General features: G+C 43.7%; 1 protein-coding gene across 1 annotated transcript in view; it reads right to left on the minus strand.

Moving 5' to 3' along the window:
- Positions 1-21844: 21844 nt before the first annotated feature.
- kdm4b (lysine (K)-specific demethylase 4B) overlaps positions 21845-27321 on the minus strand; it is a 44959-nt gene continuing 39482 nt past the window's right edge. Inside the window, 4 exon segments of the mRNA XM_037113721.1 lie at positions 21845-24007; positions 25321-25413; positions 26442-26561; positions 26972-27148. Of these exon segments, the coding sequence (XP_036969616.1) occupies positions 23477-24007; positions 25321-25413; positions 26442-26561; positions 26972-27148 (921 nt within the window). The 3' untranslated portion in view covers positions 21845-23476.

Genomic DNA, 27321 nt, shown 5'->3' on the forward strand with positions numbered 1-27321 from the left:
AAAGACCACTGGAAACTCGGAATTTGAATTTCCAAAACTTTTCATAATTGTTTTAACAAGTCAGTGGAGTTTCTTCCGAGTTTTTGGATGGTTTGAACATATCATAGACTGAAAACAATATAAAAAAAAATGAAAATACTACATTTTGACCACGCCCCCTCTTGACGCCGGGACTGCTGGATGATATCTGGGATAGCGGATATTTTTTATGAGAAGTCGGAACATCTCTGGCTGGGTTCTTGTACCTAGACCTAACGTGAGCACAGGCACAGTGTTGCTCCTAAAACTGATTTAGAATAACGTACAACTGCAACATAAAGATGTTTTCAACATGTATTGTTAACATTATTCACATCGCATTATAACACAAGCCTCTGCAGACTTCTAGAGATACAAATATTAAAAGAGAATTATTTATTCTGTCTGAATTTCACATCTCAGTCATTAATTATTTTGCACAAAGAATGTGTAAATTAGCCAGTTTGAATGTGTATCCCCTTAGGATGGATTTTTGCCGAATGTACAGTATGTGTTCAATTAATGTTGTTTAATCTGCCTGAAACCCCTTTGGATCTCAGCAGCGTAAGATGATCTAAAACAAAACTAGTGAAGCAGTTCATTTAAAATGAGGTGATTGTTAAACAGTCACCCCATTTAACTGGAGGTCGAAGCCTGCAGCAGGTTGTAGAGAGCTGAAGGAGATTCAGTATCGACAGTTGTGTCCGTCTAGTTTTGGATCAGCCTCTCTGTCCACTGGGGCTTCCTGCCATGGCTCCTTGTCGAGCCGCTTGTCACGGTGGCACAGAGGCCCGATCAGGCGCAGGAGCATCCAGGTTGAGTCGTGAAGTACAAGAGCGGAGAGCAACGCCAACAGACAACCTTTAAGTCCCGGGCCAAGACGCAGCTACGACCCTGGGCCTTTCATGTTGCCAGGCAGTGGGGCCAAGCTGTCTGAGACATTTTGTTCACTCGTCATGATGTACGAGTTTGTCTGCAGTCCTGCTCATTTAGATGCAAACATTGCCTCTGATTGTCCCATTGTTTTTTGTGTTTTTTTTAGCAGCTGTGGAGTTTAAACACAAATCTTTCGGACTGAAAAAAAAAATTACTCAGAATGATCTTGACAGGAAGTTTTGCTGGTGAGTCTGCATTGAGAAAGAAGAGATCATCGTGTTTCTCGCTCGCGTTCACCTCCTCCGATAGACTTTAAACACTCTCCAGGTAAGATTTCTTTCCTGATTCAACACTTATCCAAGCAGCTGCGACGGAGAGGAAAATTCAGCAAATCCTGCAGCTTATCGCCGCCCCTGTTTCTAAGCACGACACTTAGTTTCGAACAGCAGCATATTCAAGGAGAAACAGCAGCAACATTAAGCTGCTTTGTTCTTTCATAAGGCAGGATTTGGGAGGTTCGGGGTTGGATTTTCCATGAAAGCTGTAAATTCCTTTCCTGGCGGGATGTTAAATAACATTTCATTAGAGCAGAGAGGACAAGAACTGTGAGTGGCATTTTTAAACTGTCTCAAATGGTACACAGGGCCTCTGTGGTTGTAATGGCCACTATAAATACATCTTCGTCAAGAAACCATTAAATCCAGGCAATGGAGGACACCGACATTTTCAAACATGTTCGGCTTTCAAAACATTCTGTCAGTTAAGGTCTCATCCATTGCCTCCTTGTTCACCTGCTGCACCCTGAATCTCATTCAGCTTGGATGTGAGAACATTAGAAGTTCACCAGAAACTGTGAATCACTCGTCTAAAGGGAGTGAAACAGTCAGCAATATTTTTTTAAGAATGATAGTCAAGGTCACTGTTGCAGTTTTAAGAATCTCTGAAAAAGCACCTGTCATTGTTGGTCCTTTCACTGGTCACGTTTCCACTTTCAGGCTGCAACTGACAATTTATTTAACCATTTTATAGATGTAGTAGATAAAAGAAGTAGACACAATGTCAGAAGAACAGTCCAGAGGACAACTGTCACACATCACATCCCTTGTTTTGGCCAAAAACCCAAAAGATGTTCAGTTCACAATGATATAAACTGGACACAAAAGGAAGGGATGAACAAGTCCATCATTATCTGAATTTGTATCCATATCTACACACTATTCACAGTGGGTGGGGCTTGTAGACAGAGTGGGCGTGGCTATCAGACAGTCACACTTTATTTTACAGTATATTAATAAGGCATAACAGGCCATACTTTGTATCAAATCAACTACTTTTCTCGTTTAATTAAAATTACATTATTTCTAGTTGTCTAATTTGATACAAAGTACAGCTTGTTACATCTAATTAATGTACTGTAAAATAAAGTGCGACCCTAAATTTAACCTGAAATTGATACAGGTTGATCAGAAATTACAATATTTATTAAGTTTTCGAGAACTATGTACAGAACAGCCTGAGAATTGAACTTCAGATCAATGTTTATGATCACAAAATTTAGAGAGTCCTTTACAGAGCCCACTGGGTCAGCTACTCAATGAGGATTTTCCTTCATCATGAGTACAGATATTGATACATTATACTTACTCATAAAAACTACATTGTCTGTACTGGATACTTGTTTCAGTCGAGTATTCGCTCGACCCTAAAAAGAAAAAAAGCGGTTTATTCTCATTTTTGACTGGAACTGAATGCTTGCTAAAATACTCAATTTTCTAACGATCATCTCATCATGTAAGCAAGCAAAAAACTTATTATCTCAGCGTTTATGCAAAGTTCCATCTTTGTATTCCACTTCTAGATCCACCTTCATTAGGGCTTCAATGACCCGATTAATCAATTAGTTTTTGGTCTAATGTCAGAAAAGGGAGAACCCTCATCCAAATGATTATCAGCGTGTCCCAAAACCCAAGATGACTCTCTCAAGTGACTTGTGTTCCGAGGTAACAGAGGACTAGATGAGAACGTTGTGCCGGTATGTGCGTCATTGTTTTGGCAACCCCGATAATGGCAAAGAGACATGCTATGGTCGCCCTATGGTCGTGAAAATACGGTAGTTAACCAGAATCGACATACATTTAAGAAGCTGAGATCAGGGAAATTTGATTTCTCTTTCATGAAAACCAGTTAACCAACTAATAGATTATTAAAATAGTTAGTAATTAATGTAATGGTTGACAACTAATCAATGTAGCTTTGCAGCTCTAACCCCAGACAGGCTCAGATTCTAGATAATTGCTTCACTGGAGTCACCCAAGGACAGGTTTTAAAAGTCCAGGAGGCGTCAGGGTTTTCTGCTCACTTGCCGACGGCATTCCTTCCTGTGCAGATCTTCCCACTTATCCCCTACGCTTAGGCCTCGCTTTTGTTTTGTATTCACATCGCTGCATTGATGAGCCAAACTTTATTTGTACATTTGTTAATGATCCATCCTGAGTGTATTCAATCCACTCCTGCCACTTAGCAAAACAATTCACCCATTTTTGTTTTTTAAAACAAGCCTTTACAAGCATGTATTTAGCTAACAAGGCCAAATTAAAGTAGCAGCTGTTGTCTGCAGAAAAAAAAAAGACGGTCCTGTCATGATTCAGGCATTGCACATCTCTGCATCATTTACAACCCTGATGATGAGAGTTATTAAGATTGTATATCCAAGGTCGCCTCGTAAATCAAGTTTTATTTTCCCTCTTGAAAAAAAACCTACTGCTACACTCTGTAATTTTTAAACCGTTCCCCGTCTTACTCTGAATTTTAATTTGGAACCAACAGAAAAAAATCTAGTCCAACTAAATCTTCCTGCAGATCGGCTGTGTTTGCCGACTGCTCCTCGACACCTGAAGTGTCGACACACTTACCGCCTTGTGGTAATACGCAAGGGGAGACTGACCTGCTGTTAGGGCTTATTACTGTAATGGTTTTTGGTTTTGTTTCAGTCCTTTCCTGTTTTGTTTTGTTTTTTTGCAGGTTTCACCCTGTCAGGCTTTATTTCCCGTCCGTCTCTTTCCTTCCTTTTGTGATTGCCTTAATCTGTTTCACCTGTCCCTGATCATCAGTCCCTGTGGATTTAGTAACTGTGTTTCCCCTCTTTCAGTTGTCAGTTCATCTGTTTTGCCCCTCATGTTCCCAACACATCATCGGTTTGAGTTTAGTTTTTGTACACTGAAAGTGTCTGCTCGGTGTAGCTCCAGTCAGATTTAACCTTACCACGTGAACAAATTGAGGAGGGTTAACAGACAACTATCCTTGCATTACCAGTGCTCTGTCAGCACTGAAGACAGGTCTGGCTACACCAGTTCTCATTCTGGTATAGGGGGAATAAAAAGTTGGACCCAACTGCTCAGGTTGCTGGAGTAGTGGAGGTAGGTGTTGGGCTCGGCTGAAGCCTTAGCTGGGGTTCCTGGAACGAAACAGCTGAGGCGAGGTCTGACGACTCAAAGGGATCAAAAGGTAAATGAACAAGAGAAATCACCACTTTTATTATATCAATACAGCAGCGTGGAGCGCAATCAATCTGGCAGCCAGTGCGGAGAAGACCAGGGCTTCAGAGCTGGTGCTGAGGAGTAGATTGGCTGCAAGCGTGTGTGTGAGCAGCAGGAGCTCCAGCCAATCAGGGAAGCCACGCCCAGCCTCTGCCAGACAACTCAGAGAAACACAAAACACTGAGAAAATACTACAAGGGGTCTATATTCCTGACAGCTTTATACCTACAGTCTACACCCGCTGAGTCACACTAACTGACAATGGCAGGCGATTTGGTGCCAAAGTGCAAAAGTGCTTAACAATGCTTTGTATTCAAACCCAATGCTAACAGGAACCTGATAACACTGTTGAAGGACAAGGAGTCGGTTATCTTACTGAGAAGCTGGAGCCTGACACCTGCAGCTGTCTTTTTTTTCCATAACTGAATTTTTTGATGAATGAGAAAAGTAAAGTAACGATCAAACATGTTTCATTCCCTGTGATAACTTCATAATGAAGTCCATCTTGTGTTTCAACTGGTAAATGCTTCTGATTTGATGCTGCAGCTGTAGAAAACATTCAGTTTGCAGCAGCAGTAAACAAATGCAGCACTCTACGGAAAGTGAGTTGTCATCAACATATATACTGTCGCATCTATTTTCTTGTTAATTGCCAGGTGTTATCCGTCATAGTGTCACGTTGGGGTTTAGGGGAAAACTATGGAAGGGAAAATGTGGACCTAAACGCAGTACACTTGATGCAGAGATGGGGATGAACAAAAGGCGAGCTTTAATTATAGCTGTTACAAAAAACACAAGAAGGCAAAACAAAAACAACGAGGCAAAGTAACAACATAACATCCAAACAAAGTAGCAAAATAAAGCAGTTCGCCAAAGTGCAAAAGAAAAAGGCAAAGTACAAATCAAACATGAAAATCTTGAAACCAAAACATACCGGGCAGGGACATGGACATGGACATGGACATGGACAGGAGCATGGAACAGAGAACAGCAAACAGAAACAATAACTGGACAAAGAGTGAGGGGAAACACAGAGACTAAATACACAGACACTAATGACATGACGAGGCACAGGTGAGGAGAGAGGAGGAAGGAAACCAGGTGAGATAACGAGGGGGAGGAGCACAGAGGAACAGACCAGGAGGGAACAAGACAACAGACAGAGGGAGCCAGAGGGGAGAACACAGGAGAACTTAAAGGACACATGCGGGCATGGAAAAATCAGAACATGAGACACGAGACAAGGAAAAACCAAAACACAGAACACAACAAGACATAGAAAAAAAGGACATGAATCAAAACCAAAACCCAGATACAAGGACAAAACAAACAGGAGTCATGACACATAGAGTAGACAGGAAACGGCAGTGAAATGATTGTAAACATAATGTGATGACACTAACGGACAGAAGTTCACAAAGTTAGTAAGCCTTTTACCGTCATCCACTTCTGTCAGTGCCCTCACACTGCAAACTGCATCCCTTCTCATGTACTGCTTGTTTTATTTTGCCATGCAGTCAAACATACACAGCTCTCATTAGTGTTACTATGAGAGCTCTACTGGACTGATATCTTAAGACTGTGGGGGCTACTGGAGTTCACTGAACTCACTGTCGTGGCACCATGAAACAAGCTTGAGATGAAATCAGTTTGTGACGTGGCACATTATCCTGCTGGAAGTAGACGTGTCAAGATGTGCAGATTGTGGCCATAAAGGGACACACATGGTCAGCAGCAACACCATGGCATTAAAACCAGACTTAATTGGTCTTAAGGGGCCTAATGTGTGCCAGGAAGATATTCCCTGTACCAATCTCTAACCCTGCCATCTGCATGTTGCAAAAATTGAGATTCTTCACACCAGGCTATGTTTTTTCCATCTTCTGCTGTACCAGTTTTAGTGAGCCACTGCACTCTGCACCCTCAGCTTACTTTAACATGAATCATTCGGCAATCACTGAAAGTTATTCCACGTTCTGACGTTTGATCTGAACATCAAATTAACATCTTGACAATGTCTGCATGTTGTCATATGTGGAGCTGCCATCATACTGCAATGCTGCTACAGTCCTGCTACTGTTCAAATGCTGTTCTACAAATTAAAAGTTGAGGCGACGGGCGGGGTTTAGCTCAGTGGGTAGAGCAGGCCCAGCAGCTGGAGCCCTTTGCTGTGTGTCACTCCCTGTCTCTGTCAACCAGTTTCCTGCCATATCTGCAGCTATCCTGTCAATAAAGGCCAAAAAAATTTTAAAAATAATACATTTGAGGCGGTAACACACAAAGAATTGTTGCAATGGTGAATGGGGCGGAGAGGATGCTGAGTGAGAAAAACAAGGATGTGAAGAATGCAGAATTAATGTTGTTTAAAGCTGCTTTGTGAGCGTTTTCAGACAGACTTGCATGTCATGTCCGTTAGACCTCTTTGATACAGGTAAAAAGAAAGTTTAACTGAACTACTTGTCCACAAGGAAACTTCAGATGGCACTTTTTTTTGAACATACAGCAGGTGAAAATCTTTGCTTGCAACCCTGCTGCAGTGATGTGGTGGAGTGAAGTGTAGTGGAGGTGCACTGTGTCGGTACACTGACATCACTGTTGGGTGCTGTTACGGGTGCAATAACAAACTCAAGTGTCAGGTTCAAATCAAACTACAGCAGAGAGGGCTAGAGCAGAGAATGAGGTCAAAAACTGAAGACATAAACACACTTAAAACAGGGAAACTACAAAACGAGTTAACTACGTAGACTTCTCAACCACAGCGGAAGCACAAAAATCAAGGAGAAATTACAGAATACGCTAAATCTGAGCAATTCAACAACGCCAGGCCGGCATGACGCTCCTCTTCGGAGCCGCTATGAAGGTACGAAGCTGCATGGAGGACTAAAAAAAACTGCGTCGCACACCTGAGGCCACGCTGTGACTGTCAAGCGGTGCTCTCGAGCTGAGCCACATCTGTGCGCACATCTGCATTGTGATTTGACAGAAGAAAAAAAAAAAACACAGCGACTGAACTGAAGCAAAGAACTGTAATCAACATTTACAGACGTGAAACGTTCAAAGGCTGCCTCACTCTCTGCTCTGTGTGCCACCCGCTGCAGAGGACGACAAGCAGTGTCTTACTCTACAGCTGGGAGGGTCGACCGAGCCAATTACATCTCCTTCCCCTCTTAAGTCCATTAATCACCTCATTACAAAGGCCTCCCTTCCCTTAAAGGAGAGTTCTGTCCCGCTATAACGCTTTATCACATTAGTGCTTAATTAAGAATTATGTCCTAGCATCTTGGTTTTAATTATGTGAATGCCCGGCTCCATTTGTAAAGTAACTGCGTGGTGACATGCAGCAGCGGCAGCAGCAGCGGCAGCAGCAGCGGCAGCAGCGGACACCACTGCAGGAAGGACAGTGAAGGGAAAACGGGCTGCGGCCTTTTGTTTAAGTAATGAATTTAGCTTTAATGATGGAGGGGTAGAGGGCAGAGCTTCCAAGCGTGGAGGAGTGGACATCAACATCACTCGCAAGTAAAAGTGGGTTGTGAGGTAAGCGTCTGCTGCCGCATAACGAGACCAAAGAAAAATGAATGGACCGAACATGAAACACCTGTGATATTGTCAGCACGACACGGGGGACCCTCGCTGTTCGCAGCTCCTCCATCTTTCTCCCAACAATGTGTTTGTTTTGAGGGGGGGGGGGGTGAGAGCTGTTATTCGCAGGGAGGCTGAGGAGCCGGCTGCATCGCTGTTGTAAAGAAGGTTCAGTCCCTCGACATTGCTCCTGTCGAACCTTGTGTCCCTGCAGCGAACACTCAGAAATGTACTCACCGTGGATTAACTTGGCAGACAGAAGAGCAGCAGCAGCGGCAGCAATAAGCCGAGTAATATCTCTTCAGTCATACAGTGCAGGTTGTGTCCAGTGAAAGCTGTTCGCTTGTTCGTATGGGCGCCCTGTGTACAAAAGCATTCAAACTTACAAAACTGCAAGTACAAGAATACAAGTGTAAGATGGTATAAATGAACCAAAGCAGCATGAAATAAAATGCACACTCAAATGGTATGGGTTAAACAGCCTAGATGAGCCGATGAGCTATACTTCACTCAGATGTAACCTTTGAAAGGTACAAGTAGAGTCACTATAGTCAACACTGTGCGTTCCCCTTGGTATTTATATGAGGGTCTTATGACGGCATGTGTGACTGGTGGTGTCTGTATTTACTTTAGATTTTTGAGTTTCAAACTACTTCAGGCACAAATGTTGGCGGCGTTGCTGTGCTTGATGAATCGGATGGCATACAAATTTCAAAGTGTAAAAGTTTGGTTGATTTTACTGAATAAGTAAGGATTGTTGGGGGGAAAAAAACCTCTTCTTCTAACTCTTATAGTTTAAACCTCTCCGCCCAGTGTGGTCCGTTATACTGCTGTAGTCACTTTCCCTACAGGGTTGAAATGTCCTAGGTGACAACTCTCTGACCCATCAGTGATCGGCAGCATTAAGCTCCTTTATCTGTCGGTATTATCTCTGCTCGCTGGGAAGTTCAACTTGGGTGATGTGAAAAACTTTCCGGAACTCTTTTCACCGGCAGACCAAAAACGATTAGCGTCGAGCTGTACCAAGCAGTGGAAAAAAAAAACGGCTAAAAAAGACCTTTCTGGAAATTAAGCCAAACCCGAGTGTTGTATGGACCCGATCCTGAAATTGTCTCTCTCTCAACCTGAACCTGTCATCTCTCTGAGCTGTCCCAACACAAAAAATAAAACGCAGCTGTAGATGATAAGTGAACTGATTTCACATAGCTCAGCAATGCAAACCAACTGTCAGCTGTCTACCCTGAAATTAGTGTTACCCTGACGTCACAGTGATTCAGACTGAACAGTTTCAAATCACACACAACCCTATAGTGACAGACGCATTTTATACTGTCAAGTATGGTTAAAAAAACATATACATTCTATTGATTTTTAAACAACATCTACATCGTGCTGAACTATATTTAGTGATTTAAACCCATATTAAAATCAATAGTCATGTGTTTAAATGAATGTGCTGATGAGTTATGGATTAAGTCCTCGAGCTGACATTATAAGGTTGCTGCAAAGTTAAGGTCAGAGTTGATGATTGTTAGAACGGAGCAGACGTGATGGCTGATCCTGTTTTGATGCTGATCGTTTCAGTTTGGCCGTGTTCAGGTTTCTGTCGAAGCTGTTGTTGTTTCGGTGCCAGAAACTGGGAGTGTGTTGACCGGCGGCTGTGTGTTCGCGTGAACCTGATGAGGACTAGTAACTGTCATCTGAACACTAATAGGACTTCAACACAGAGAGAGAAGATTGATGCATGACAGCGCTCCATCTTCACAGAGAAGAGACAACACGGGGGTCTCTTGAAGTTGAAGTCCATCCAAAACTTTCAGAGGTTTTTCCTGATGGGATATTTTTTTAGGATTCCTCTTTGGAAACATCAACAATAAGGTTGTTTTAGTCTGAGGTGCCAGAAGAACCCAGGAGGAACACGTCAGCCAGAGTTCGCAGCGGAGAGGAGGACGTGTTTTGTTGCTTTCAATCAGCCAGAACAAACACAGGTTTCTCTCTGAAGGGGGGCTGAACCCAAGTTGGGGTGCTGCGATAACGATCCAGGAGCTGACACGGGAAGAGCCGAGGAGGGAGGGCTGGCGAGGGCATGTCAGTGCAGTGAGGGCTGGTTTACCCCGTGGTGCACTCCTGTCAGATGTTTAAGGAGGGATAGCCGATCAGATACGCTGAAGGTTGACGTCTCCATTTCCAGGTTCCGCGCTGCCGACTCATCATCTGTTGCATCGGCGCCGCAGATGTAGCTCTCTGCGCAGATTGATGCTCACGGCCGCTTTGATAACAGCTGGCGTGAATCGATTCACGTATGGATCCGATGTTTCGTTTTGCAAAATGAGATCCGCCGTTTGAATGAGATGTCACCCGAGCATTCAAAATGATGGATTTGCCCCTATTTTATACTGTTAATACATCAAACATGGCGATAGCCTGATAGAGGGATGTGTGTGTGTGTGTGTGTGTGTGTGTGTGTGTGTGTGTGTGTGTGTGTGTGTGTGGACACAAAGGGTGATGAAAAGTAATTTTTCTTTCCGAAATGAGATTGTGACACCTACTTTAACAGGTAAAACTGAGACATTATGGTTCATTTTTAAAGATGGGAACCTGCTGAAGTCATCTTTTGGGAAAAATCCCTCTTATACAGCCAGCGAGTCTTTAATGTTTCAGAGATACTAAATAATGAATCACGTGATGGTTGTTGTAATAGGATGTAATTGAAATAGCTCTTCCTGCTGCAATATGTGTGAAATATGTGTCCGCGCGTTTGGAACAAATGAAGACAGTATTTGATGAATACATGTCTTGATTTTTCGTCTTTTTTTTTTCCTTTTGTTGGAGCCTCCTAAGAGACAGATTAGTCCGTATTGGCCCCTAACAATATATTGAGCCTGGATAAAGACATTTCGAAGGTGAATAAGTGAAACAGATTAACAGATATGTGCAGGGCTGCCTGACGATTTACTTGCCGTTTACTGCTCATTGCTTGGAAAACGAAGACGGGATAAAGACATGGATTGGGAAGACGAAGCTATTATTCGATGTTTGACGGCATTCGCAACAGATAGAAGAAGCTCCATTTTGTGTGCTTACAACCTTCTTCGAATGTTGCGTATCCATTCTCGTTTGTTATATCTATTAAAAGTATCTCTATCTATGTAGAAAATGTGGCCAGCTTATAAATTATAAATTGTCAAACAAGAACAACATTTGCCACTGTGCCCATGCTATGTAAACTACATAGCAGTTCATTTCATCTTTTGTTTCTTTCCGGTTTTCGAAACCGTTGCTGAAAAGCACCACTCATTTTGAGCACAGTTAGACCATCTGGATGGCGGGAGACCATCATGGCAGGACTCACCGCAGGCGAGCAGCTAACTTATTTTCCACACGTCCAAAGAAACCTTTTTAGTTTCTTCCATTGTACCTGACAGGTACATGATTCCTGGAAATGTTGGTTTTGGCCATGATTTCATCCTAGACTTAAAATCAGTGAAGCACTCTTGAACGCGAACTCTTGAATGGGGGAGAATCTGTTATGGTGGGAGTGTATTTCTAGGACCCAAATGAAGACAACGGAGACAGGAAGCAGTGAAGCGAAGATTCAGATTTAACACGCGGTGCTGGAGGGTGATGAGGACGAGACGACGGGGGCTGCAGGTAAAGGCGGGCTGGCAGGGAAGGAGGGTTGGGGGGAGCCGGCGTGGAGGAACTCAGGTGAACAGATGAGCAAAAGCAGAACAGAATGGCGCTGGAGATTTTTACAGAAGGCAGCGAAGAGAAAGACATGAGCGCAAAGGCAAAAACACAGAGGACATGAAGTAGCAGCACCGTATAGTCACAGTATTGGACACAACTGTCTCGCGCCGAAGTGGTGGAGAGACCTGGTAGATGAAGCCAGTGGATGATGAGCTGATGTTCTGCAGGTGCACACACACACACACACACACACACACACACACACACACACACACACACACACACAGAGAGGCACATACAGGCACAAACTTCTGGATGATATTAATGTTATGCTAATCATTTTTTACATTTTTTTTGTCCAGTGCCTTCAGTGTTGGTGTGTAAAGAACTTGCAGAGGAGCGAGTGTTTTTCCAGCCTGTAATACAGTATGAGATGTGGTGCTATGCTAGTAGCGCCTCACGAAGCCTCAAGCAGATGAGGACCAGACTAAAGGGGTCTGACAAACTTGCTTCTTTCTAAATCCTCACCACCAGATTTTTTTTTTTTTTTCCATTCTCAAATTTGTATTCATCATATTCGTCCGAGAATTCCTTGAGGCAATTAAATTAGACTTCAGAGTTCCCTCTGGAGCCACAAAAGGCTTTACACAACTTTTTTTCACTGACACAGTCATACTTCCTAAGTCCTTTAGACAGACTTTGTAAAACTGTCGGAGTTCCCCTTTAATTAGCTCCTTGGAAATAATTCATACGCGTGCGCAAACTTTTAATCTATATTTGATTCAGTCCCTCAGATGACTCATGGAGGTATTGTAGCAGTAGAAACTGCTACAATAAAAGTGTGTTTCCATTTCTTTAACTTAGATGACAAGTAAGCTCACGTGGTGGGGTGCACCCAAACTAGTGTGGAGGCGGCGAGTCAAACACTGAAATTGATCAGACTTGCAACATTTGTCGTGATTTTGTCCTCACCCTTTTTATCATCGATTCATGACGACACGTTTGATGCCCTGAGCGTTCCTCTTTGGATCTGTCTTGACCATGTTGGGCTGCTTGGCGCACACATGACACATGCTGCTGTATAATTCTGGAAGCCGGCCAGTCTGAGGCGATCTACATTTCTGTGTCGTCCGCCACCGTCAGTTGAGCGCGCTATTTCAGGTGTAATTTTCCTGAGTGAAACACATTATGTTTCGGACAGACCTGTGAGTGCTCCGGGTGAGCTGCTAAGTCGCCACTGGATCAGGGTCCACTCGGAAAATAGCGCTGTGTTAAAAATACATATCCAGGTGTGTGCGTGTTACAACATGTCTGGGTCTACATTTGCCGCACAAGACATGAGTGTCATCCAGCAACGTACTGAGTGGCCATTTAAAAAAGTGCACGCATACTTATCCGCTAAAATTACACCAATGAAGCCTTGTTTACACATTCACTGCAGGTCACTACAATGTGACGCTCTGTTAAACCCTGCAGGCTTGTTTTACATACTGGCCTGAGGCCGCCGGCAAGTTTATGTATTACAGGCTTTTAAAACCAGGCCTCTGACTGAAGGAGGCCATTATTGGAAGTCCAGGTGACAGAAAGTGAATAAAGGATAACAGCAAAAAAAAAAAAAAAAGATCAGAAACACCGAGAAAGGTATCCTGATCTAATTACTTTGTTTAACAAAGCATTTATTTTGGTGCTGCACAGTTGGTGCTCTGGCGCCCCCTGTTGGTCGGCAGCCTCTCACTAAAGCTATGAAGGATGGAGAGCCTCCCTTGTGCTGACTCTGCCAACGGTTAATCAAATGAGGTTATTCGGTTTCATTGAGAAGAGAGCCACACTCGACGACGAAACAAATATGTTCTTTTTTAATTCTCCGGTTGTTAATGTTGACCCTGGCTCTCTCACAACCACACGCACAATCGCACACCCACATCATTTTCCCTGACACTGATTTAATTCAGTTTTATTCAAATTAAATTCCTTCACCGGTGGCGCAGGTGTGGCGGGCGAGCAGAGGAGGATAATTAGCGGCATTAAAGTGTTCCCTTTCCCTCTGCATCTTGGCTTTTCTAATTATGGGGGAGAAATCTCTCTCCGCGCTCTCTCGCCCGCTGACAAACACACATGCACACACAGCCAGACAGGCACGTACACATGGAAACATGAACACACACACACACACACACACACACACACACACACATTAATGCAAACACATCAAACAGACACACGTACGTACATGCCACCTCAGGGTTCACCATCATAGGTGATTTGGTGTCGTGTTATTTTGTTAATGAGGACACTTTTCAGAATTGACGTTACTTCACTTGCAAACCAAGACGGACAATTAAATAAGAACTGAAGCCAATGCAGCCGCAACTCATCTCCACACCACTCTGAAAAGCAAGAAAAGCAACATCCGGCATCGACCACCCCACCTCTAACAGTCCAGAAGTGTCTGTTCATCTGTTAATATCCTCAAGATTTATTTCGACTGAGATATTCGTATTTTCAATGATGTACAGGTTTGGGCAGGTAAGGCAAATCCTTTGCCATGTATGGGTTTATGAATGAAAGTCATGCATATAGCCAAGTTTGTGCTGGAAAAGAAGGTATCATGCATGTCGAGAAAGGACTGTTGAAAAGACAGCAGTCACTGCACAATGCAAACGAATGCATGGAAAGTTGGCAGAAATTAAACGGCTGTGGTTCGCTGCAAGAATTCATTTGGAAATGAATTCCTGCTGTCAGATCCTTCAGAAACTCCAAACTCCTCTCTCTCCAACTGCAAACATCTAACCTCTAGTGAGCAGATACTTTCCTTCATCGTACTTGGTGGCTACTGAAACTTGTCCGTGTGGGTTTTTCACTGTGGGAGGCTTCAGTCTGAGTCTTTCCAACAGCCCATCATGCGGCATCCGTGCCTGACATTAGTTTTGTCCTCAGTGCCTGTATAGATACATCAAAACTGCTGCAATACATCTTTTTTTTAAAAAGCCCGCCTCCTAAACAGGCTATCCACTGTTCCACAGACCTGTCTCTCACCCCATCTGTGCTCCTGTCAGTGTCTTCTTGCTCTCCGTCGGCTCGACCCTCCGCAGCCGTCTCCCCTCTCTGTCCTCCGACTTTCTCATTCTCACCTTGGGGCAGCCGAGCTCTCGCTGCATAATTACCCTCAGCTTTGCAATCAGGCGCTTCCCAAGCTACTCCCAGGATGCACAGAGACCCTCCCACCTCGCACGAGAACCTTTGCTCCCGCTCACGACGGGAAACAGCCGTCATTAGATAGGTAGAGGGAGTAGGACCCACCGTGTAGCTGAGCGTTCACACATGCTGAACCGGAGTGTTCTTGGCTTTTTGACCTTTATGAAGAGTTATTGAGTTCCCTGTCAGCAAGAGATCTCCAAGCCCTCAGGTCAGATTTCCATGGAAATGGATGGATAGATGGGTGTAAGGTAGCTGAATAAAAGTTGGATAGAGACTATCACCAGACAAACCGTATCCTAACTTTGGACTAATCATGTACCATACATTTCTTTAGTTATAATGGTGGCCACGAGATGACCCTCATAGGCTTAGAGCTGAAAGAACACCAAGACACATCATTTAATTAAAGGTGCACTATGTAAAAATAAGCCACCTTGAATTAATTCTCCCAGCAAAAAAGGAGCAAAATATCAAAATAACACGAACTGTATTCCTTTTTATACATCCATGACTGGAGCTTCTGTTAGCTCAGTTAGCCATGCAGCTAAGTGAATGTGCATTGACAAACACAACAAGACAGCAAGTTTGTGTGTGTGTGTGTGTGTGTGTGTGTGTGTGTGTAAAAATATTAATGGCATTTTGCATAGTCAGCAATCAAAAAGAAAGCTATTGTTTAGGCGTATTGTTTTCGCGTTAAGTGTGCAAGAGTCAGCCTGCAACCCAGTCGATCTCCGCAAACCACATCTGTTCTCACTTCAGTTGTCTTTAGGTTTTCTATCTCATGTTGTGACAACGCTGTGCCTATAATCTGGTTTGACACTCACATATGTTGAAATGGAGTCTTTGGCTTCGGCTGCCTTGTCACCGACATGTTACGTTACCTCAGGGTATGAAACAAAGTGAATGTACTTGTAAACTGAACGTGAAATGACACATATTGTAGAAATAGTCGATACGATGCATTTGCCACCAGCGAAGTTGCATGTATCCCTTGTTCGGCAACTGGGCTGTAGCCTGAGAAAACTCAGCTGACATTCAGGTTTCATCACCAGGCCACATTATCAACCCCGCCTTAAAAGTCTGCGATGTTGAGGACTTTGGCGACAGTTGATGATAAACGTAATCAGGTGGAGACTTCACAGACAGATCTGGCAAAGAAAAACACACTTTGGGCATTTATCCCAACAAAAAATTACCCAAACGTGCATCCAACAGATCAGCCCATTTAGAAGCAGCTGCAGAGCAGGCGCAGTAAAATTATGTGGTGACTTGCCGCAGAGTGAAAATGATGAGCGTCCTCATTTTGCAAGCTCTGCAGTCGAGAGTTTCACAAAAAAATAAATAACAGCAGCAGGGGCGGGGCGGTGCTGCAGCGAAACCTCTCGCTGCAAATGTAATTAAAAAAACTTCTCGCAAAGGAATGAATCAAAAGGCTCCCAGTAGCATTGATAACCCCGGCGTGCCAACAAGCGGGGGCTCTAACAGTGTCCTAATGGGCCCGCTAAAATGCCCTTTAATATGTTTTCTCCTGTAAACGATCAAAACTCCTTTTCAGTAACCTCAATAATGATCTTTATCGGGGAGTGAAAGAGGAAAACGTTCACAAAGGATGGGAGGAAAAAAGAAAAAAGAAAAAAAACACACACACACCACGGGCGACGGCACTCAGATGGGCTAAAGGCTAATTGTGTCGGAAATGAGATTTTAAGCGGCTGAATTAGCAGAGGGTGCAGCGCGTGGCAGCTGAGAAATGGAGGGAGAGTGGAGGGAAAGGAAGCGCAGGTCACATACAGATAAGCGCGCCAGCTCTCGGCGCCTCCGACTCTGTGTTTGTGCAGCTCTTTAAACCACACAGGACGCCGTCTGGTGATTAATTAGGCCGACTTAGGAGAGCAAACCCTGTCATTACTTAGCGCATTCATCTCTCATTTCAGTCGTTTAGACGCACTCTCGTCTGCAGGGCCGTTTACAGCGAGTCACAGAGCGAGACTGAATTCATAGATCGGCGGGTAAAAGTCACTGCGGCCTGACGATGGCATGGAACAAAGTCGGTCCTTCAAATGATGGTGCAGGAGAGAGAGGCGCAAGGGGAAAGAAGTATTACAAGAGGAGTTTTTAGTGCAAGCAGTTTGGGGACGCGAGTGAACAAGATGTAACGGAGCTTCCGGAACGGATGGCTTTTTCCGGGTTACTCGTGAAAAGAGGGAGTGGTGCGAGTATTTAAATGATGGAGGGAGACGGGCTGGAGATGGGGGGAACGGTGTTTATGGCACAAGTAAGGAGCTAAATATGATGTAGCGTCTCCAGCTGTGCACTCAGCTCTGTCAGTGTGCGCGGTCGGCATGCAAATACAGGCTGATGGATGTATCTGCTGTGGTCTAGAGGGAACAAGCCAAAGACGGGCGGGGGGGTGCTGTGGTCGCTGGAAGACTAATGGGCCGATTAAGAGCTTCAAGGGGGCGGCCATTTATTTGTTGTGTGTGACTGGATGAAGATTCACTTCATTAATAAGGCCCGGCACTTACCAACATTGTTTTTTTTTTTTTAGTTGTTGTTGTTGTTTTTTTGTTGTTGCCGAGAGAAAACAAACGGGCAGCAGACAGCGGCAGAGCAGGAGAGCTGCAGCACCACATCAAGACATCTGAGACACACACACACACACACACAGGAAAAAAAGTTTCCATCCATAATGGAGGAAACCTTTTCACACTGGGAAAAGAAAGGGATTGATAGATCAAAGCGTGATGCATTTGTTTGGAAACGCACGTAAACAGACGATCCATATGGAACCGTTGGCGAGGTGTAGCCACTCGCACATCGATTACTGAGAGCCGTCTGAGAATCCTTAGTGAGAACATATGGTGCACTTCCTGTAAAAAAGCCTGACTGTCCTGCTAATCCGTCTTCCGTCTACAGCCCTCTCAGCGGCATGTACACAGAAGCAAATACAAAAATGATCCAAACAGGAGAAACAAGCGATAAACCTGCACGGACATGATTTTAAAAAAAAACACCACACTTCAAAACGGACGCACGACAACAAAGCGTCCAATTTAAGAGCGTTCCAGCAGCAGTGTTTGGTGCTAATGTCTTCCAAGGATTCTTCCCTGTAACTTCTACACACCGCACAAAGTGTCAGATCAGGTCAGATCACCTGGCAGATGTAGTTTGAGAACGTCATTTTGGAGTGGTTTTTTTTTGTGAATCACTTTTAAGGCCACATGTGTTAGGGTTAGGGGTAGGAACTACATTTATATAAGAGAAAGACCGGATGAACGAGAGAGGTTGCCTTTCGCACGCATGAGGCCAGAAATATCCACCTCATTCCGAAAAAGTTTGAAGGAAAAACTAAATCCTGCCAAACACTGATTACATTACGGAAACGTCCCCACTGTGTAAAGGCTCGAAAGACAACTTTCCCGAATCTTGTTGCGTCCCGGTGCGATCAGGCTTCTGTTCTGTCTATCCGGTGCATTTTGGCACTGAACCACTGCACACAACCGTGAGAGACCCAATGGCAGAGCAACCTTTATCCCGCGATGTCCAGCTGTGTTTCATCTTGGAATCATCCTCCAGCGACGAAAAACTGGAGCGTAGAAGTGCCCGAGCTGGTCCCCAGAGGGTAGCTGATGGTCGGAGCTCGCCACCTCTTCCTGACTGGAGGGAGGCCCACACCATTCTGTATCCCGCCAGCCAGCCTGTTTTCTCCTGGCTGCACTCGTGTTCGACACCACGCCGTCTTGTAACACACTGCAGATCTCAATCAGCGACAAAAAACGGCCGTCTTTGTACACATGTGAGTGTGGCTGCTAAGTAAATCACACTTACAGACTGCGCCAACAAAACATTCACTTCGGGATGTCCCCTTACGTGCCATCCTGTCACCGACGCATCTGTCTCGTATTTGTAGTGGCTTGAGCGGTTCCCGGCAGATGTTCCCCCGCTAAAAGTGAAAGATGAACACGCTCTCGTGCTTCTAACGTCTCCGCTTGATGAATTAACTAACATACAAACCAGCTGTGTCAACAACAGCGCGGCGATGGAGCTAACGAGACACAAACAGCGGGGAAACTCACCCCTCGGATTCCATTTGTTTCCGTCTGCTCAGCGCTGCCGGGTGTTACCTGAGAGCTGACGCCCAACACGGCCGCCACACTTCAGGTCGCTCCAAAGTCTTCTTCCCTGAAGTTCGTAAAGCCCAGCCACCTCCGGCTTCTCGGTCCGGTCCCCTTGAAACCAGGGACCGTGTTGACAGACGGAGCTCCGCTAAGTCATTATGGTAATACTGCTTCACTGATGTGATTTACTGAGCAGAGTATGTAATAAAAGCTTAAGGCTATAATGGAGCCTGTCATATCAACCAGCTTGTCAACATAATTGCCACTTCCATCTGCAATTAGATCCCACCGCATTAACTGATTCCCATTTCCATGCGAGCCATTCAGCTGTCTGATGGTCGTCCAGCGGGTTAGAGGTCTCGGCGTCGGCCTCAAGGACATCTCGGTGGCGACGGACTCTCTCGCCGGCTGTCACAAACTTTGAACTTAACAGCTGTGGGCGTGCGCCATCGCGTCATTTCCTCCCGTTCGCGCTGCTGTCGGATATTACTGACGTGCCGACTATTCTCTGTTTACCTTCCCTGTCAAACTTCAGTCGGGTCAGCCCAAACTTTTACTTCCTTTGGCGTCCTCCTCCTCCAGTTTCTCCTTAGTTTTACCTCTGGCTGGGTTCAACTGAACAAAGAAATCAAACGCTGGAGTTGTTAAAGTAATTGCCAAGCTGGCACGTCCCCCAGTTCCTCTCCAAAGACACAGCGGGCACTTCAGAATGTTAATGACCACCGTGATCCGGCGAGGGCAATGCAGCCTCGGCATATGCACAGCTAGTGGTCCACGCGCGCGCGCGTGTGTGTGTGTGTGTGTGTGAGTGTGTGAGAGAGAGAAAGAGAAAGAGAGAGAGAGAGAGAGAGAGAGAGAGAGAGACAACCAAGCACAAGCCCACATTAACGATTTGTCCATAAGACACAGATTTCTTGTTCTTCCACTGACCTTCTCTCTCTCTGCTTCTTGTTGGGCTTCTTCCAAATTCAGAAGCTCTTCACACCCAAGAGTCAAAGTGAATCCTGTTAGTCTCCGGACGTGAAGGAAGAAAACACTGATGCTGTTAAAAATGGCTCCCAATGGCCCCATCGTGTTCGTCAGCGGCGCGTTCTTGTCCCGTGGCGAACCGTGTGACGTCATTTTCCTCCTCGACAGCTCCGACAGAGTATGACATCAGCGACTGCTTCCTTGATGAGATAAGAACAGCGATAAAAAAGAAAAAAAAGTTTTTGAATCAGTTCCTCAGAATGAAAGAGGAAGGGTTGTCTCTAGAGCTGCCATTTTCTACCAGTGGTACTCCAACAACTTCTTCTAATATGGATTTGTTGTATTGTGAAATAAACAAGCCAGCAATTCACTTAGAACATGTAAGAGCCTTTTAGCCTTCAGCTGTACTGCAATTTGTGACCTATAATCATTTGTGACTTGTCAAGTGCTTCAACAATGAATAAACTTACCCAATTTACCCCTCATCCACACTCAACTACCGTTCCTTCAGAGGAATGCATTCAGTATACGAATATACTAAATGCGGAGCTTATTCTGAGGGAGTTTCAGGTGGTATAATTAACAGGAAACACCATCCAAATGATCTAAAAATAGCTTGTGTAACGATGACAAACTAAGCGAGGAAGCACTAACACACGCTGTCCTGCTGTGTGCTTAATGTGCGAATCCAGAAATCCTGCCAAAGAGACACTGCAGTGAGAACCGAATAGCTTTTTGCACTGACGATTACTGTAAATACACACAATTTCTTCATCTGAGGAGACGGCGTAGGATCCTGCCTTAAAAAGGTGATTACACACCACAGACCCACGGCAACCCTGACGGCCTTTATTAAATTTCACTATTAATAAATGAATGAATGGGGGAAAAAAATTAAAAATTGTCAAGGCCTTCAAGTGTTTCAATGTAGAAAAAATGTGATGTGCGATCTGGTACCATGTTCCTCCAGAAGCAGAATGTTGGATCCCGTCGTGAGCACTGGGATCGGTCCTCCTCAACCAGAAGGTCGTGTTTGGATAAATGATAAAAACAGGTTATTGATTATCAATGGGTTGAGCAAAAAGTCAAAAGGGCTGTGTTGAGGTTTGTGTTGAATGCCATCTGTGTGAGGGTTTGGTGTTTAAAATAAGAATATACTACACATACTAATAATATTATTTCCCTCAACAGACAAACAATTTTGTTTATTTCTCACTATGAGTACAAAAGAAGACTGACTACCTTTTGGTGTAGGTATGCACTCTACTACTGCCATTCTAGTTGTGGATGCATTCATGTGTGTATTACTTGAATGCCGCAGCTGGTAAAGGTGGAACTCACTTTCATTACCTTATAAACAATTGTGCTGTATTAAACATCAAGCTACCTGGTTTATCTAATTATTGGATATATACATTTGTTTTGATAATGTACAAGTACCTTAAATTGTACAAATAAAATTTACTTTACTGTATACTGACTGTCCTGTTCTTATACATCCAGGTCTGGTGACACACTGGTGGTTGGATCACTGCAGCCATGAGACAGCTAGCTTAACGTAAAGTATGACGGGAGAAAAAAAAGGCTACCCTGTCTCTGTCCAAAGATGGAAAGACTGGATCAGACAGTATCAGACATTCCTCTCTGGTTGGTTTATCAATAACTGAGCACTGAGTTTCCAGAGGGAGTGCATACAAAAACTCATATTTCTTAAATTAACACCACCCATCCCTCAATATTCCATGATAATCAGAAGGCGTCAGTAGATACTGAGAGGATTTTTTCATTGTCTTTTCAATTGCAGCCAGAAAACAACTTTTTGAGTCCCTGCGCTACTGAACACACAAAACACAGACGAGCTGGTGACTAGCAACCCACTTTAATCCCTTTTAAGATCAGATTTTCTTGATGGAAATCATCTAGATACAAGAACACAGATGTGTTCCAACATCTCAGTTGTGATGGCAGAGAAAAATGGTATGTGCGACATTTACAAATTTCATTCACAATACACAAGGCCTGCAGTACAAGTAGACAGTGTTAGGAAACTCAGTTCATCAGTACTTAATATCTCTGTAGCACCTCTGTGGCAAAAAATGGCCACATCCAGAAAAAGAAAAGCTGTTTTTTATGGGTACAAACTGAGTAAATCTGTCCAAAAATTAAAGGTATTCATGTTGGATCGGCCACGTTTTTGAAATCAATTCAAAAAACCCAACATATAAAGTAAAACGGACCACAGTATTCATATACAATATTGATTTATACATATATTTTAAACCAAGAATGGTACAAAATATTTCCAGACTTTAGGGTTCCTACATATTTTCCAGACTGTCATCTTTTAAATTGACTTCAAAAGTGATAGTAAACAAAGGCATCCTCCAGTATAATAGACAAACTGTTAACGGGAGCAAATATAATAATATAAAAGCAACAGATTAGAAGTGCCAATTATGACCGAAGAACATTCTGATGCAGCCTTCTGAGCCGTTCTGCACTCCCTTAACTGTGTAAAGACTGGGATGTTATAACTGAATTTATTTTCCACATGTAGGAACCCTGAGACAGTTTCTGGGTGAGAAAAGTGGAGCCACCAAAAAATGACTGTATGACGTCAATACATAAAGATCTCATCTGTTAACTACTGTGACACATCTTCACAAAAAGTCAATGATTCCTGCAGACAAATCTACTAGTGTTTGCATTCAACAGGTTTTCTTCTATTACAAATAATTCTTTCAATATTTGACTAAGACATATAAATACTGAGTTCCCCCTACAATACATTTTTAACCCCATCCCCCCTGTGTACCTCTTGCAATCTGACAATAAAACACCATTGTGAAAATATCCTGCAGATGGACAGTGTGACACTTGAGTTCACTTCAGTTCAAAGCCATGAGTGGCTTGATTGAAAAATAGATATTTTGTTGCTGGTTATTTGATTCTAAAAAAAAAGAAGAAGTAAAGTCCACCGGCGCCTCAGTGCCGAGAGGCGAGATCATAGTAATTAGCTTCCTATACAACAAAAAACAGGAGTGTGCCATTATTGGATTAATGCAACGAGGTATGGAGTTGATACCACCCAGACAAGTATTCATATTAAGATGGAGGAAGAAAAGCACAGCAGCTGACCAAAAACAGAAAAAAAGCATAAAGACCTTAAAAAAACAAACAAATAATAATAATAATAATAATAATAATAATAATAATAATAATATTAGAAAAAAATAATGTGTCCTCTTTAGCTGCTGCTTCAGAGCAGGCTGAAGCACCACTGCAAATACATTAAAACAAACAAAAAAAAAAGGTTACATGCATTAAAAGAGTGCTCGTGTGTCCTTGTTTTCTCCTGCTCCTGCCCTCAGAGCCAACAGAGGAAACGTTTGTGTCCATTAATACAGCACTCAGTAGAATCCACCTCCATTAGCTTACTTTCTATGGGCTCGGCCTCCACTGGCTGAGTAATAGCATAGTGGAGTTGATTTTTTAATACAGGGGACCGGGGCCACCGTCCTGAGGGAAATGTGAATTGAGGAGGGTCTCCATGTAGGAGACGTAGCCACTGCTCGGCATGTAGCCGTCAGACATGTGCTGGGGTGGCGGGGGAGGGGATGGAACGGACAGGAGGGGGTCAGAGTTCAATGTTGACTGAAAGGGGGTTGACTGCGGAGTCAGCACCGGGTCCGAGGCTGGGGCCGACTCTGCCGGTGTGTTGGTGAGGGCAGCACTGGTGTCCATTTGGGACACGGTGTCCATCTGAATGCTGTTGATTGAGGCGGGGACATCCTGTGGGGTCGTGGTGGGCTGGGACAGAGGTTGTGAGGTCGGCGGTGTACTAATACTGTGATGTTGTGCTGCTGATGCTGCTACCGGGGCTGAAGTTAGAGGACAGTCGGGGTTACTGGTTGTCTCCGTGGGGGCTTGGGTAGGCGGGGCTGAACCTGAGGGCAGGCAGCGGCGTTTGGCTGCTTGGGCTTCATCTGCTGAGGAAACCTCTTGTTGTGGTGCATTAATGGCCTGAAAAAAAAAAAAAAAAAGTACAGACTTCAAGTCAGGACACATTTGCCTAATTAGGAGTTTCTTGCTGTTTCCAAAATCATTCCCTGTTTACAATACAGTGCAATACAGTGGCTCCTGGCATTCATGTGGATGCGACCCGACACAAACTACCCACCCAAACATTAGTGCAAACCAAGTACACCCCTCTTGTGGCAATGGCACTCCCTGATGGCAGAGGCCCACAATGTGGCTTGTGACATTCCAAGAACTGCCAAGGGAACAGTCCGAGGTACGTCACAACAAGCTACAAGCGTGGATGCGCCAGAGGCAAGTCTGATCCACGGTGGGGCCTCCAAGGATCAGACTTGGCTCTAACCTGTTGAAGCATTAATACAGGACATCTGTCCGTCGGCGGATCAGATTTGGTACAGTACATCCTATGGATGCTCAATTCAATTGGGGTCTGGGGAATTTGGAGGCCAGGTGGATGCCTTAAGCTCTTTCCTCGGCCCATTCCTGAGCAGTTTTCGCGGTGCAGCATAGCACACTGTCCTGCTCCGGTCGCCACTGCCATCAAGGAATGCTGTTGCCATGAGGGATTGTAGTTGGTCTGCAACAGTGTTAAGGTGGGTGATTGTATCAAATCACAGGTTTCCCAGAAAATAACTGCCTTTTAATAAGGTGATCAATGTTATATACTTTACCTGTCCATGGTTTTAATGTTGGGGCTGCTCAGCATATATCTAATATAGACCAAATCACGCTGACATTGCACTAACAACAGTCACTTCCAAGTTTTTTGCAACAAAAAAAAGGAAAAATTAATATTCTGTAAACACAGAATTGATGCCCAGTTAACTGTGTGAAGACCAACTGTCTTCAGAATCTATTTGGATTTTAAAAGTTATCACAGCTTTCCTCGGACAAATATTTCTGAAAAGCTGATCTAGCATTTCATAAATGTTTCTACAGACTTTTTCTTCAAATCACACAAAACTAAATTTCATTAAAACTAAACAACCTACACATTGCGGCCCACACAGAGGCCTTTATCCTCTGTGGGCTGCAAAGCGTTGGCTGCTTGAAAAAATTGTTTTTTTTATCTGCAAATACTTTGGTGATGTTTTATTGAAATATACAAGCTTATCATTGGTTCGCCCTTTCTTATAATTCACCTCGGAATCCAATACTAAAATCTACTGTGGCAGCCCCGCCAGATAGCTGCCAGGCTGAGGTGTCTTCCCCTTTATTTATTATTACAAGAATGCTGAGAGGCCCATTGTATGGTGTGTGAGCAGAGCAGAAAGCAGAGTTTCAGTAAATGTACTCACCAGTCTGGCTCGGACCCTCTTGGGCAGTTCCTGATCCAGTTGATGGATCTCTGAGGGTTTTAGCAGCAATTGACTCTTGTCCTGAAACTCAACCTAGGCAGATATAATAGAAGTTTGGATTAATGAACATTTTCATAAACATTTCCATCTGGTTTGTCAAATATAATATCCGAATAAACACGACTCAGCAGGTAACTAAATCCCTGGCAAAAGAAGACACAACTGTGGTTAGTGAAGGAAACCATGTGTTCTGTCAGAATGCCCTTGACCATGACACCGAACCCCAAAGGTGCTCACTGACTGGATGGGAGCATCAGGTATGCATTTAAAAAAAAAAAATACATGGTCAGGGTTGTGGCCCTGACACAGTGACCAGCTGGAGGCTTGTTTTGAATTCATTATAACAGCACTCCTCCTCTTTAACAGTACTCTCTCAGTGCTGCTGCTGCAGACGGGCGTCACAGGGACATAAAGGGAGCACAATAAAATACAGAGAGAGTTTAATAGCTTGTTCAGCAACTCATATTTAGGTTATGATGCAGCCTCTATAAACAATCCCCCCAAAAATGTTTGCAGATGTGCTCACAGAACTAGCAAAATCTAAGATGAACAACTTCATTTAAAATTTACTGCCAATACATTCCTGTATCTGTGTATGCAAGTGTTTTTTTTAAAGATGGCTTCCCCTGACACCAGTGCCAGAGAATCATCTTCTCCAATTCCACATTTTCCACTTTGTAAGCACTATGGTGCATATGCTGGGGAATTTATGGGGCAAATATGCAGTGATGCTAAATCTCTCCACTTTATGTTTTAATGCCACACTGTATCAAAATGTTCGCCCATAATCTACAAGGGCAGCAAAGCTTTTCATATGTTGATAAATACCAGATCTGGAAACCAAACCAGAGGATGGCAAAGCAATGAGATGGAGGACCCTGTTACCAAACGTGGTTCCGCCACTTCCAAATCATTCGGAAGAGGAGCATCAGATGATATATGCAAGTTATGCGATTGCCACAGAGTATTAACAAATTACTTCCTAACTTTTAATCACAGAGTTTAGAAGGTTTGGCCTTAACTGACTGAGGCTGCCATCTTATATTTGGGTTTTTCCTCACCTGGTAGTACTGCAGGGTGTGCTGTCTGACAAAGGAAGCATTGAGGAGTTGACCTTCAGGCATGCTGACCATGATCAACTCTCCCACGTCAGGAGGGCCGCTATGTAGACAGTCATGACTCTGAAGGAGGAGGAGGGGGGAAGAAAAGTAAAAGGATTTAGACAAAGAAGAGGAACTCCTGATAATTACATGAAATTGAGCATACAGACAAAAGAAAAATGTTATTATTATCAAGTCCCTGATGAAGTTTGACTGAGGAATTTAAAAAAAAACAAAAACAAGCCACTTTGAAGCAGTTTTCTTGGCTGCAGATGATTCAGTTCAAGTTATGTGTGTTGCTCACATATAGCAGTGAGTTACTAAAGGTTATTTGAAGTTACAGTAAGTCATATTACATTTTCATTTGGAAAGATGCTTACAGGAACAAAGCAGTTGCTTAGATATTTCCTCCTAGGTTTAAGAAAGGGAATTAAACGTTATCTCTATAAATCACACATAGCTGTCAGTGTCTACACTGTTAAAACACTCACTAATATGTTTTCTGGGTGCACGTTGTCACAATACGACCCGTCGTCAAAGTTGACCTCGTAGAATGTCTGCGCTGCCATGCCGACGATGGTACAGTGGTAGTACCAACTATCATTGTTGCGACCAATCACCCTCTGGTCCAGGTTCAGACCCGGTGGAGCTTTGGCCGCTTTCCGAGGCTGGAGGGAGGAAAATCCGGTCAGAGAATTTGGGTTTAAGACAGGATTAAAAAAAAAAAAACAAAGAAGAAAGCAATCTTTCTAGAGTAAATCCCAAGAGACACTTACTATTTAAAACAACACAATACATGCTCAAAACACATGACTTACGGCATAAAATAAATTGAATTCTG

The sequence above is a fragment of the Acanthopagrus latus genome, chromosome 11 (assembly GCF_904848185.1).
Source record: "Acanthopagrus latus isolate v.2019 chromosome 11, fAcaLat1.1, whole genome shotgun sequence".
Taxonomy (NCBI): Eukaryota; Metazoa; Chordata; class Actinopteri; order Spariformes; family Sparidae; genus Acanthopagrus; species Acanthopagrus latus.